General features: G+C 35.8%; 1 protein-coding gene across 2 annotated transcripts; it reads left to right on the forward strand.

Annotated features, from left to right (window-relative positions):
- The first annotated feature begins 15 nt into the window (after positions 1-15).
- LOC110785518 (DNA mismatch repair protein MLH1) lies at positions 16-8,757 on the forward strand. 2 transcript variants are annotated; one of them, XM_021989980.2, is made up of 16 exons: positions 16-441; positions 530-702; positions 816-888; positions 1,380-1,514; positions 1,637-1,847; positions 2,091-2,239; positions 2,652-2,750; positions 4,486-4,555; positions 5,269-5,419; positions 6,147-6,244; positions 6,357-6,465; positions 6,892-7,057; positions 7,304-7,465; positions 7,671-7,836; positions 7,964-8,124; positions 8,483-8,757. In XM_021989980.2, the coding sequence occupies exons 1-16, from the start codon at positions 160-162 to the stop codon at positions 8,525-8,527; spliced, it is 2,250 nt and encodes a 749-aa protein (XP_021845672.1). In that variant the 5' UTR covers positions 16-159; the 3' UTR covers positions 8,528-8,757. The 2 variants fall into 2 exon arrangements, with proteins under 2 accessions (XP_021845672.1, XP_021845665.1); XM_021989973.2 differs by having other exon boundaries at positions 21-441; positions 7,961-8,124.
- Positions 8,758-10,095: the final 1,338 nt, after the last annotated feature.

The raw sequence follows: 10,095 nt of genomic DNA on the forward strand, positions 1-10,095 counted from the left end.
GGTCATATGCTTTTATTCTACTGTTTTGTTTTTCATTATAAAACAACCCCTTGCCGCCTTGGCGGGAAAAAGAAAACCACCATTGAATCCAAACTCTGAAGTCTGAACTGCTCAGTTCTCAGTTCCTCATTCTCTCTCCTCTGGAAACTGCCACCAACTATGGAGAAGATAGACTTCAGTGATGAACCCATTCTTATTGAAAAAGATGACGACGGTGAATTCAACAATCCTTCAACAACCAAAGAACCCCCCAAAATCCACCGTTTAGAAGAATCAGTCGTCAACCGCATCGCCGCCGGCGAAGTTATCCAACGACCAGTCTCCGCCATTAAGGAGCTCGTCGAGAATAGCCTCGATGCTCATTCTTCCTCCATTAATGTCGTCGTTAAAGATGGTGGTCTCAAACTCATTCAAGTGTCCGACGACGGCCATGGAATTCGGGTAACAAAGATAAAAAAAAAAAAAATAGAATTGTGAATTTGAAAGTATTGAACACTTGCCCTGAATTTCCCTTTTTCATTTTTGTTAGTTTGAGGATTTGCCAATACTTTGTGAACGACATACGACTTCGAAATTGTCGAAATTCGAGGATTTGCAGTCGATTGCATCAATGGGGTTTAGAGGTGAGGCTTTGGCAAGCATGACTTATGTGGGTCATGTGACGGTGACTACTATTACTGCTGGTCAATTGCATGGATATAGGTAAAGTTGGTGGGAATTTGTTTGAGCACCAAGTGTTTGATGAATTGCCTCTTAGAAAAATTATGTTGGGTGTTGGTTATAACTTATAAATGTTGTTTTTCTGTTTCCTCCAGGGCTTCATATAGAGATGGTGTTATGGAGAATGAGCCTAAGCCGTGTGCTGCTGTGAAAGGGACTCAGATTATGGTACGAACCCTAGTTACTAGGATGAAATTAGACTTCATTTTTGTTTGCTTTCTTCTTAAGAACGAATTTTGGGTTTGCCTTTGAAAGAGACAAAGAGTTGCTGCTTTTAAAGAGGGATTGGTTTTGATTTGTTTATGAATTTAGCAACCTAAGGATTTACCTAGTGAATCTTAATCTGCCCTTCACTGTGTAGTTTTGTTGCAAATACCTACCGAGTTGATCATATGCATAAATTCGGACCTTTGGAAGAGAGTTATACAAAGAACTATCTGAATTAAATTCATCTATTATTATACTGTATTTTTGGCTAATGTGTAGAACAACTTTACTTCTTTATCTTGTTTATCTTTAGTTTCCTAGCATTCAAATTGACGCTAAATGAATAGATATGATTCTGAGATTTTATTTTTTGAGGGAATTTGTCTTAGCAATCATGATAACAAGGATGTAAAAAGCCGTGGTTTTTGAAATGAACTTTTTGATGAATGTAGATCGAAAACCTTTTCTACAATATGACAGCAAGGAAGAAAACACTTCAGAACTCTGGTGATGACTATCCAAAGATTGTTGACTTGCTTAGTCGGTTTTCTATTCATCACATAGGTGTGGGATTTTCCTGTAGAAAGGTAGCCATTGTACTTATATTCCTCTCTCTATTTCTTAATTTCTTCAGGAATGTTAATCTTTTGCAACTGCCAATCTGGTCTCTGATATAAATGGCCCTTTTCGTGCTCTTGTTTATTTCTAGCATGGGGCTACAAGATCTGATGTTCATACTGTTGCCAGTCCTTCTAGAATTGATGCAATTAGATCTGTTTACGGTGTTTCTGTTGCCCGTAATCTAATAAAAATAGAGGCCTCAGATAATGATCCCTCCGGCTCAGTGTTTAACATGAAAGGTTTCATCTCCAACGCCAATTACGTGGCCAAGAAGATAACAATGGTGCTGTTTATAAATGGTATGAGTCATGCACTATGTCTATACGCGGTTGACATTTTTCATTGGTCTAGATACATCCCTCTCTCCCCTCCTTTGTTCTAGGTATCGCTGTAGAGGTAAAAACTGCTGATTAATATAGTCATACACTTTGTATTAACTTGTTTTTATTACTGCGTCACTGGTTGAAGTTTTTTCTGGCAGTAAAAATGCATTTGTTATAATTTCATAACATCATTGACTGACTTATTGGAATATCTTCCAGACAGGTTGGTCGAGTGCTCTGCTTTGAAAAGGGCTATCGAAATTGTTTACGCTGCAACTCTGCCCAGAGCATCAAAACCATTTGTATACATGTCAATTACATTGCCCCCTGAGCATATTGATGTGAACATACATCCAACAAAACGAGAGGTGGGAAAGAATTTTAGGTAGCTTGTATCTTCACATGCTCTAATTTGTAATAGAGTCCTTTGATATTGAGGATTGTTATCCAATTTTTATGGTTAAAGTTCTTATTTAATGCCTTATTACTTGAGTTGTCTCATAACATGTGATTTGTTCTCTATTACAAGACATAACTATTGATGATTGATAATCAATGTCCCCAACTGCCTTATAAATGATGCATGGAATCTTATGATTGATTATGAATGAATACTGTTCTTATCAAAGTGGCAACAAATGGATTGCAAAATGTGGCTTTGTCCATCTGATGGACCTCCAGGATTTATTTAGATGCCTGTCGTATAGCTTATTATCCTTGATTCCTTTTTTCTGTTTCCATTATTGGTAGATAACATTTTCTTGGTTGATTGATTGGCAGGTAAGCCTTCTGAATCAGGAAGTTATAATTGAGAAGATACAGTCAGTAGTGGAACAGCAGTTAACAAACTCCAATGAGACAAGAATATTTGAAGAACAGGTATAAAATGTACCATGTTTTACTTAGGAAACATGCACAATACTATGTGTTTGTTCATCATTACAATCCCTAATGTCTCCTCAATTGCCTCTAGCCTTCATGGCTTCCTTTTATCAATAGTTCATGATTTCTGTTTCCCCTCTCTTGATTTTTTTTAAAAATTGTATTGTGAGGGATTTGATTCTGGCATTTATTTGCAGTTTGGAAAATGAAAACTCGGGGTCAACTGTTTTTTTTTGTCTTTCCAGAGTTCAATGCACCAGCAGTTGTATTAAGTAGAAACCTTTTTGAGAGGACGTGGTTCATCATGTTAGGTTCTTTTGGTGGAAAGTGTTGACTGAAAGAGGAGGTTTCGGCTGATGTCATTATTGGAAATTTGGGAGTCTTAACTGGTACAAAATGTTATTTCCTCATGGATAGCTACTATAATGTCTTGGTGAAGCTGGTGCCCTTGTGTCATTGCTGTAATTTCAGATTGACATCTTCACTACTTTGTGCTCTGTGCCACTCGTGTTTTAGCAGCACTGGGCATGGGTACAAAAGTTTCTATCACATTATAAAGAATTCGAGGAAAATGAAACAAGTTTTTGAGGTTACTTTTAAAGTTAATGTCCTTATTCATGGAAAATTTATGGGGAACCAGCTACCGTTTATATACCAATTGTTAATTGTTAGTTTGTAACAAACAATATTCTTTTAGAAAACTTTTTAAACAACTATCTCGTACGAGATTGATTGCTTAAGAAGCAGTAAGAAGCTAAGAACTACCCTTTGACAGCAAATGTGACTTAAAACATTGAGTATGACTCACAAAACCAGTTCCCTCCTAATTTCAACTTACTTCGATGCCAATAGGCCTGAAGTAGTGAGCATACTTAACATTTGAATTTCACAAAAGTTGAGAGTTATTGTTAGTAGGTAGTTCTTCACTTCTTTGTAAATACTCTAAATTTAGGTGTATAAAAGGTATACTCTTTACTCCACTTTTCTTATTATAGTCATTAAATGATTTTCTTATTGAGGTACTTAACACATGGTTCAGTTGTGGTTTTGGGTCTCCGTCTTCTTTTGTAACGTGTATGCATGCACGTTTTGAATGACATCAATTGAGAAGATGAAAAGTTCATTAATATTGGGGTTTGTTGATAATAAATAGATATGATTTTTTTGACCTGTAGTCATGTTTATCCATGAAGTTTAACCAAGTCAGAGAAGTATCAAAAATTAAAGTGTTGTTCTTCAGAGGGTACTAGAACCTGACTTTCTTCGCTTCTGTTTGTGATTTGCTTTCTGAAGACATCTTGTTCGTTCTGTGTTCTCCTTTTTCAGTTAATTGGTATCCTATTTACTCAAAAAAATTTAAATCACTCTTTTTTCGGACGCATGGTTCAGTTATGGTTTTGGGTCTCCTTCTTCTTTGTCACGTGCATGCATGCACGGTTTGAATGACATCAATTGACTAATTGAGAAGATGAAAATTTCATTAACATCAGGGTTTATGAATAGATACGATTCTTTTGACCTGTAGTCATGTTTATCCAGGAATTTTAACTGAGTCAGAGAAGTATGAAACATTAAAGTGTTGTTCTTCAGAGGGTATTAAAACCTGACTTTCTTCGCTTCTGTTTGTGATTTGTTTTGACATCTTGTTCGTCCTGTGTTCTCCTTTTCAGTTTATAAATATCCATTTACTCTGAATTTTTTTAATCGCCCTTTTTTCGGACGCATGAAGCAGATGGTGCAGCCCTCCCCTTCAGCTCCAGTAGTAACGGGCAACGACTCCCATTCTAGTCCTTCAGCTTCAGGTATGGATACATGCTTATGATCAAATCTCAGCTTTCCTCAACATTTGACTGCATCAACACTTGATACACTTCAGTTAATGCATGATAGAACTGAAAAATGATGAAAGGTGTGTGGTTTCTCCAATTTAAAACGTTTATCCTCTTAAGGCAATTTTTGGTTTGTTGGAAATAACTCAAGGTTTTTAATAAAAAGGAAAGAAAGGCATTTGTGACATTTTCTTTTAATAATCTGCGAGGAGGAGAAATGATAAGATTCAATATGTACATAAAAATAGCAACATACATCTAAAAAGACTGTAAAGCATGGTCTGAAATACCTTTAGGGGGTGTTTGGTTCGCGGATTTTAGGTATGAGGTGTGGGTTTAGAATGGTCTAAACCCATATCATGTGTTTGGTTGAAAATAATAAGAGATTTAAACCCATACCTCAAACCCCCAAGTTCCAAACCCATACCATCTTGATATCATTCCCGATTCCAACCCCATACCAGTTTGCGAACCAAACGCCCCCTTATTGAACGAGGAAGCTGAAATCCACACTACATGTGTGTTCATCCTTAGTGGCTTGAAGCAAAACCCTAACAGATCATTATTACTTACTAGAATTATGTACACTAAAACTGACAGACTCAAGTGATGCAATTATGCTTAGTTAACAAGTCTAACTTCTTGTCAAAAGTATTCTTTTGACTATTTGATGCCCTTCCTTCCAGGAGGTGCAACTGGAGCATCAAAGTCACAGAAAGTTCCCGTGCAAAAGATGGTTAGAACTGATGCATTGGACCCCGCAGGAAGGTTGCATGCATATATGCAAGTTAAGCCCTCTACTCAGCTCGGAAGGAATGCTAGCTTGAATTCCGTAAGGTGGGACAATTACTGATGCAGCTTTGTTACTTATAACTATCATTAAAAGAAGGAAATCCTATCTATTGAAGAGAAAGAAGCATTGTCAATTCTAGAAATCCTACCTTATAAGTTATAACTATCATTACTGATGCAGCTTTCATTCCACTTTAATATTAAGTGCTGTTAGTAGTTTTATTTGTTTTATGTGGTCCACTCTTCCATCTCCTGCTTACTAGAAACAAGAGTGTTAGTTGACTGAGAAAAACTAGAACTGAATGGCAGGAAGAGCTTACTTCTTTGCAGTAGTATAACTATTTGTGATATTTTTCCTCTAACTTTCCTATTGTAACTTGTAAGCATCTAATGTGGTGCTAAGTATGTTTCTCTCTCTAATGCTAAGTTTGCTACTGCTGTTACTCACACGTCTTAGGTCCTTATCATTACCGATTCATTGACTATAACTTATTTGATTATATGTCTGTTTCCTGTACCTGCCATAGTGCCATATTAGAACAGATTTGTAATGGTTTCTCTGATCGTGCCATGTTGCTTCCTTGTGCCATCAAACATTTTTTAAGTGTATTCTTAGAATGAAACATCTTTTTTTGTCTTGTAAATTCTTGTGCTTACTTGGTGGAGCAAGTGCAATATTCTATATTTGATGAAAAATATCAAGTGCCTTATCTTTAAGACTCGATGTGTTGGTGATATAACTAATATCAGACGAGGAAAATACACATTGTAGGTCTTCTGTTATTAGACAAAGGAGAAATCCTAAGGAGAGTGCAGATCTTACGAGCATTCAGGAGCTTATTGATGAAGTTGATAGTAGCTCTCATTCTGGTGAGTTTTCTCCCCAAATATAAACTTATGCCTCTGAAACAATTTTTGATTCAGCGAATGGTTCTTTCCATGTTTATCATCTGTTTAGTTTATTGATTTATACTTTGTCCAGGCCTACTTGAAATTGTCAGAGGCTGCACTTATGTTGGAATGGCAGATGATGTTTTCGCATTGTTACAGTATAAGACTCATCTTTATCTAGCAAATGTAGTAAACTTGAGGTATCAAACTATCAATACTAGTTCTTTTGTGTTCTGAGCTCTGGATGTTTTGGGTTCATGGCATCAAAAGAATAAGCAGCTGTTTGATTGCCATTTATATCCATTTCTGTCTTATACTGCTGGGCTCTGGTTTCATTGTAAAGAGTAGTAAGCTTAGGATGAAACTTTCAGTCTACTGGTCCATTACAGGGGTTCTAAATGCCATTGGCTTGATCGAGCATTAACTTCTATATCTGGGGTTCAAATTGTAGCATTTACATTTTAGATGGAAACAGTACTTTTGTTAGTTTCGTCATTCCCCATGCTGTCAGTTGGATTTTACTTTAGTTTGTGAGAAAGCTTTCATATAGATATAAGAAACAATACTACTACTGAGTACTGATCTTTTTTTATTTGTTTGCTTGTTATTTTCTCCCTTTCGTCCAGCAAAGAACTCATGTACCAGCAAGTCCTACGTCGTTTTGCTCATTTTAATGCTATACAATTGAGTGACCCTGCACCACTGCCTGATTTAATACTGTTGGCACTCAAAGAGGAAGATATAGATGCAGATGGCAGTGAGAATGATGATCTGAGGAAAAAAATTGCTGAGGTTATTACTTCTCCCTTTGTCCATTTCTTCTAAGAGGTTCCTGTACACCTGTCCTGCCTGCTTGAGGCCTAGGCTAGGGCTAGTGACCGTGTTTAACTGCAAAGTTACTAACCAGATACCTTCATGTCCTTACTTCTTCCATCTTTATCAAGCAATGTTTGTTACAATTGGCACATTCCATTTATATGAATTGTTTTTGACAAATTGCTTTTAATATGAATTAACATTTGAATTATTGATCTCCAGATGAACACTGAGCTACTCAAGGGAAAAACTGAAATGCTGGAGGAGTATTTCTGCATTTATGTTGATCCACAAGGCAATTTGTCCAGGCTTCCGGTCATACTTGATCAGTACACACCGGACATGGATCGTGTTCCAGAATTTGGTCTTTGTCTAGGCAATGATGTAATTATCGTGCTCATTAATATCACCTGCAATCCTTGATTTTTTTTATCTGTGTTCCTACATTTTTATCCCGTGTGATGTCATAATCTTACTGTTTTCTGCCATTTTTGTGTGCCCTAATAATTGTTAACCGATGAGAGTAGTTATGTATTGTATCTGCTGTCTGTATTTGTTTAGCCCTCTGATGTTGTGCTTCTATTCATAGGTTGACTGGGATGATGAGAAAATTTGCTTTCAAACAATCTCAGCTGCTCTTGCAAATTTCTATGCCCTGCATCCACCTATTTTGCCAAACCCAGCAGGGGATGGCTTACAACACTATAGAAGAAAATCTGCCGTAGTAAATCTCGATGAAGATATGAACAGATCTGGTATCTGTCTCATTAAACTTATCTCAGTACATTACAGTTAAATACGAAACAGTTAATAACTTCTTGAACAGTTGTTAATCCTTATTTCTGTTTTCTGCTTAATCCTAATTTCTGTTTTCTACAGTAGCTAATGAGGCTGGAGACGATGAGATTGAGCACGAATTACTTGCAGAAGCAGAGACAGCCTGGGCACAACGCGAGTGGTCTGTGCAGCACATCCTAATTCCTGCTATGAGACTCTTTCTTAAACCCCCTAATTCAATGGCTAACAATGGGACATTTGTACAGGTAACAAAAGCATACGAACTCATATTAAATATTTCCTTGTCAGTTGTCACATGTGTTAAGTCTCCCCGTCCTTAATTAATAGGCCACATTTAGATTACTATATACCGCCATTCAAATTTCATACTTCATACCATAAGTTTGTTCTTAAAGTTTCCTAGTCTACGGCATCAATAAACGATATGTAGGAAACATCAAATCAAATTCTTTAACTTACTAAACATGAAAAATTGGCCAATTATTTGGGACGGTTGAAAATAGAAATGTGGCATATTATTGTTTGAGGACGGGAATATGGAGTAATATTTTTTTTTCCGCGTAATAACTTTCTTGGTAAACTACATGAATCCTGAAATGACAGGTAGCCTCACTGGAAAAGCTTTACAAGATATTTGAAAGATGCTAACAGAATCAACAGGAAAGTCTAGGCAAATATAGGTAAGTTTGTCTGAATTATTATGTGGGTGTATATAAAATGAACTGATAATATGAAGGCATTTTCTTATGAGATTGTAAAATTAGGTGCCACCTGTTTGGCTGACGTAATCTACAATTTGTGTGAAGTATTAGACTTTCAATGTGAAAATGTATTAAAACTGGTATCAACTTCTATTAATGCTTTTTGGCCAAATTCAATTTTGTCCTGGAAATTCAGATTTAACCTCTTCAAAGTAAACTGACTTTATTAAGAGTAGACCTAATGTATCACTAGAAAGGACCGAGAGGAGTTGTTGGCTATTATACGAATCAAAGTACTCCGTACATAGAAGATGCTTTATAAGTATGTTAAATCAGTTTGAATTTGTGTGTGGGAGAAGGTTTTGCTTTGGTTTGGGAAGACTGAAATTTAAGCATACGGTTGATAGATAGTCAACATCTTCAGTCACAATTGCATTACGGTTGGGATTTCGAACAAGTAATTGACCTATGTACAAACCCCGTATTATTAAACTGTTATTGTCTTTTCTTCATCCCCTCTTTTTGTTTGTTTTTTTTTTACAATTTTACGATACAAGTCACTCATATCCAACCATCATAGAGTTGGTTGAAGTGCTAAGCAGCTTGATATTGCTTAAGAAGGCCTCGAGTTCGAGCCTCATGATAAATCTAGTAAACTGTGCGTAAAAAGAAAGTCACTCGTATCCAATTATCCCAAGTTGAAATCTGACCTTCATTTTGTTTTCAAAAGTAGCTGAAATTATGAAAACTAGTTACTTGAGAAATTATATGGAGATGTACGTAACTTTTAATCGTTATACTCCTGTATTTTTTTTTTTTTTGAAGGTATACTCCTGTATTTATATTATATGGATTAAGAATAACTAGGAAATTGCAAGTAATAACTTTATACAGATCAACGCGTGATTTTGTTACATATTTCTATATTTATAAGAAATATCGAAGTACTTCATCTTTCTGTATGCTCCACAATTAACAAAACGGGCAAATACCTTAAAAAGTTAAAGTCTACTCCTGCTAAACTGCTTTATTAATCTTCATTTTCATCACCACACGCTTCAATTACGTTTGTCTAAGCATATTTTTAATATTTATTTACATCAGCACAAACTGCAATTAGATCAGCATGACGTAAGAACAAGTTGCAGGTGATATGCTATTTAAACTTCAAAAATTAAGGAAATCATTACGTATAAGTACCCATAATTAATTAATCAATCAAATAATTGACCACTAGTCTAATTTGTCATGACTTTTGTTTTACCAAACTCCCTTTAAATATAAACAAAGATGTCGTAGCATATACATAGTACGAAGTAAAAGCCAAAAGACATTACATAACTATACGAAGTAAAAAGCTTAAAACAAGACTAGGTATCCAACGCATAGCACAGTTGGTAAGATTAAGGCCTTGTTTTCTTTAATTTATTGGACTTTATTTTTATGTCCTATAAGTTCAGATAAGTTGAATAAAATCATTTTAATAAGGTTCTATAAGTTTCTATAAGATCCTAT

Source organism: Spinacia oleracea, chromosome 2 (genome assembly GCF_020520425.1).
Source record: "Spinacia oleracea cultivar Varoflay chromosome 2, BTI_SOV_V1, whole genome shotgun sequence".
NCBI lineage: Eukaryota > Viridiplantae > Streptophyta > Magnoliopsida > Caryophyllales > Amaranthaceae > Spinacia > Spinacia oleracea.

Excerpts from the sequence above, each read along its gene's own strand:
- LOC110785518 (XM_021989973.2), top strand. The coding sequence starts at position 160 with ATGGAGAAGATAGACTTCAGTGATGAACCCATTCTTATTGAAAAAGAT. Across the intron at positions 2,240-2,651 it reads TACATCCAACAAAACGAGAG|GTAAGCCTTCTGAATCAGGA; the intron begins GTGGGAAAGAAT and ends ATTGATTGGCAG. Across the intron at positions 7,466-7,670 it reads GTCTTTGTCTAGGCAATGAT|GTTGACTGGGATGATGAGAA; the intron begins GTAATTATCGTG and ends TTCTATTCATAG.